Source organism: Bombus impatiens, unplaced genomic scaffold, assembly GCF_000188095.3.
Source record: "Bombus impatiens unplaced genomic scaffold, BIMP_2.2 scf_5425, whole genome shotgun sequence".
NCBI lineage: Eukaryota > Metazoa > Arthropoda > Insecta > Hymenoptera > Apidae > Bombus > Bombus impatiens.
The window spans coordinates 1-723 of NT_181844.1; the positions used below are offsets into that span (position 1 = coordinate 1).

Below are 723 nucleotides of genomic sequence, written 5' to 3' on the forward strand. Positions count from 1 at the left end.
AAAATATTATATATATGAGTCTAGTTAATATCTTACATTGTACAATTTAAGAATAATCACAAATTAGCCTTAGCTATAGTGGTAGACGATACCTAAATAGCTATGTGATTATGTGTCATAACTTCTTTCTCGAATCTTCTTCCAACTAATATCCTGAAATAAAACATATAAATGAATAAATGTTTAAGAAATATTATGATTTATAAAATGCAATATTACATACACAGTAGAACGAGCAGCAGTTGTATTTGAAATAGTTAATCATCTGACGAATCATCTTGATATTATATACACAGTAGAACGAGCAGCAGTTGTATTTGAAATATTTAATCATCTGACGAATCATCTTGACTATGTTCGTGTAATACAACATATTCTCTGGTGCTGTATCCAAAACGGATTACATCCCGTTCTAATAATTCGTGATATCTTCTCGGTTCTAATTTTACATTATTTACAAATGTACCATTTGCAGAGTCTAGGTCTATAAGATAAGGGCAAATTCTTTTCCCTTCGCCTCCACCTTCTTTTTGAAAAGGTACTAAACGATATTGTAGAACCGCATGCTGCTTAGAGCATGAAGGATGATCCAAGGGAATATCCGCAATTTTGCGATCTCTGCCCATTAAATAAGCTGAGTGTCTATGAACATACAAGATAGGCAATGCTTTCTCTTCTTTGAACGGATATAACCTCCATCTTCGTTTAGGTTTTCTCGCATCT

General features: G+C 32.8%; 1 protein-coding gene across 1 annotated transcript; it reads right to left on the reverse strand.

Moving 5' to 3' along the window:
• Window positions 1–719, reverse strand: LOC100740242 (smad nuclear-interacting protein 1-like; the record flags this gene model as incomplete). The annotated part of the gene is made up of 2 exons (XM_003494884.3): window positions 1–153; window positions 293–719. A coding segment is annotated over one exon (393 nt), but the record flags the coding sequence as incomplete, so codon positions are not given.
• Between the last annotated feature and the right edge of the window lie 4 nt (window positions 720–723).